This window comes from Littorina saxatilis, linkage group LG4, assembly GCF_037325665.1.
Source record: "Littorina saxatilis isolate snail1 linkage group LG4, US_GU_Lsax_2.0, whole genome shotgun sequence".
Classification (NCBI taxonomy): domain Eukaryota; kingdom Metazoa; phylum Mollusca; class Gastropoda; order Littorinimorpha; family Littorinidae; genus Littorina; species Littorina saxatilis.
Window position 1 is genome coordinate 33507794 of NC_090248.1, and position 2500 is coordinate 33510293.

General features: G+C 43.2%; 1 protein-coding gene across 1 annotated transcript in view; it reads left to right on the forward strand.

Moving 5' to 3' along the window:
- Positions 1 to 2500, forward strand: part of LOC138964549 (multiple epidermal growth factor-like domains protein 10) — a 63483-nt gene that overhangs the window by 59776 nt on the left and 1207 nt on the right. The window contains exon 10 of the mRNA XM_070336530.1: positions 295 to 1731. Coding sequence (XP_070192631.1) covers positions 295 to 377 — 83 coding nt within the window. The 3' untranslated portion in view covers positions 378 to 1731. The remainder of the gene's footprint in view (positions 1 to 294; positions 1732 to 2500) is intronic.

Consider the following 2500-nt stretch of genomic DNA (forward strand, 5'->3'; position numbering starts at 1 on the left):
TTGGGATGTATTGCCCATTACTATTTGACAAAATATTTATGTTTTTGTTTTTTACAGAAATATACTAAAACGCAGCATGTTTAAAGTGGCTTTCTTTGTCACAGTTGTAGCTTTTCAAGATTGCGTCTTTTAAGATGGAAATTTAGGTATTCAAAAAAATAATATTTTTTAACAAAAATATCGACCAAATCTTAACATAGGCAAACTCTGGTTCTTTTGGGGTACACAAATAACAAAAGTAATTCAATGATGTTTTTGACAAGTTGATATATTTGACAATTTCTATGTCTACAGTCATGAGCGGAGCCAAGGCCGTAGTTGCCTCTGTGACGTCACTGGTGCTGGCTTGCATCGTGTGTCTGCTGGCCATCAACTAACCCTTGACCAACGGCCGGCTCCTACTGTTGACCTCAAAACGGACTCTGATCAGGCTATCCCAACGGACTTTGAGAAATAATTGTTTTCCTTAAATTCTTTTTTGATTTGCTCCATCTTAAAACTGTATCTTCGTGAGGAGAAATATGCATAACTCATATGCCGTGTCTCCCCCTCCCTTCTTCTTTCACTCAAACAAGTACATCAAGCGTCAGCATATTTCCCTCCCTCTCTTCTCTGTCTTTGTGATCTCTGTGTCTCCTTTTGACATTACAGAGTTTGTTGTTCGCTGCTCTGTTTCTAATAGTTTGATAACATGTATTCCAAACCGTCCAGTGACTAATCAGAAAGTTTCTGTCCATGTTCAGGTCATCGTTTTATGTCGCTGGTCATTGAGTCTTCTGTAGACCTTCTCCCTCCCTCGCTCTCCCTCTCACCCTGCTTCTCACCCCCCCCCCCCCTCCCGCTCTCTCTCTCCTTCCCACCCCTCTCTCTCCCTCCTTCCCTCCCCTATCTCTCCCCCACCCCCTCCCCCTCTCAACCTGCCCCTTTTTCAGACCAAACCTGTCCTTTCTTTGTAGCCAGTAGACGTGTGAGCTCTTGGACTTTCGTCTTTGGGTGAAAAAATAAAATGATGGACCTGAGCACGGACCGACCTTGTCTGAGACAGTGTAGTTCCCAGGGTGTCACCACTCTGGCAAGATCTCAATATTTTTGTTTCCTGTGATGCGTGATTCCTGCCTTACTCACGAATCTCCGTGCAGACGTTTTCTTAGTTCTGGCGAAGGATGATAAAACAGACAACGTTGTACATTAGGCAGTGAAATCAAGACTGCTCTCTGCAACGTGCTGAATGGCTCAAACAAGCGCGGTTGAGTCTGCATCACAGTTTTATTGATTGTTCTTAGTGTGTATATCTCATCAGTACATCTATTTTCTTCACACAACAGACCGTCAACTCTCTACAAAACACATGCTTCTCTATTGGTTTAAGTGTGTAAATAAACTTTCTCCACATGAGCAGATAGATTGTAAACTCTCTGCCGAACGCACGCTTCATATTGTTATCAGTGTTTACATTATTTTCTTCACACGAGCAGATAGATCACAAACTGTCCACCAAACACACGCGTCTTCGTCGCGATCACTGTGTATATATATTTTCTTCACATAAGAAGAAAGATTTATACCAAACGCATGCTTCTCCATTCCAAATTAATTTTTATCAAGAATGTTAACATCTTTCTGCAGCTGCCCAACATTTAAAAAAAAATCTTTGTTCAAAGCAATCTCACATACTCTACGTGAAACGTTTAGCCATATTGCCTGAAATCAAAACAATACTGAATTGTATATGTCACGATCTGGTGACATAGACCAAGAAAGTGTCACTCAGTAGGGTGCCTTCTCTTGGTGAATTGCGACTGAAAGCGCCTGTGCGTGAGTCGGGGCTATACAGCAGAGTTTTGCTGACAGCGCGACCACGGATGGTTTGTGCCGCACGGTTTTTTCGGGGATAATTTTGCTTGGCGAGGCAGAATTGTCGATAGCTGAACTTGATATGTGACAAGGTCAGTCACGTGTTATTGTCTAGGTGGTCTGTGAGAGACACAAGGACGGCGCACTTGACACCCAGCGGCAGAAGAAGAAGGATCGAATACACAGTTTCTAGAGTATGATGGATTTCACCGAATAGAATATTCGGCACTCTAGGGGAACTACCACGAGTTATCACCTTCTCACCGCCACATGTTTCGCTGAGGACGAGTCGTCAACTTTCCTGCGCCGTGCGATGGGCTTCGCATAAGTATTCGGCAAGGGTTTTTCTGGATGTTGTTGTCACTGTTGACGAACAGAGGCCGTTCCAGGGAGGAAGCGGGTTTTGCTTCCATGAGAGTGCTACATTCATAGGCTGTTTGAGGTAATAAATCATTATTTAACGCTGTTGACGAGTCTGTGTTTGTGGAATGAAATACTCTCTGTTGTTCTCTCCAGGTTAGCGCATAATTTGCTCTCTGTGACGCTAAAATACTAATCTGCATATGGTTTTTGCAGATAGGGAGAGAAAGACGAAAAGACGGCTGTTTTGTTGTTGTGAAAAGTCCATTCATTTTGTGCAGGCCCA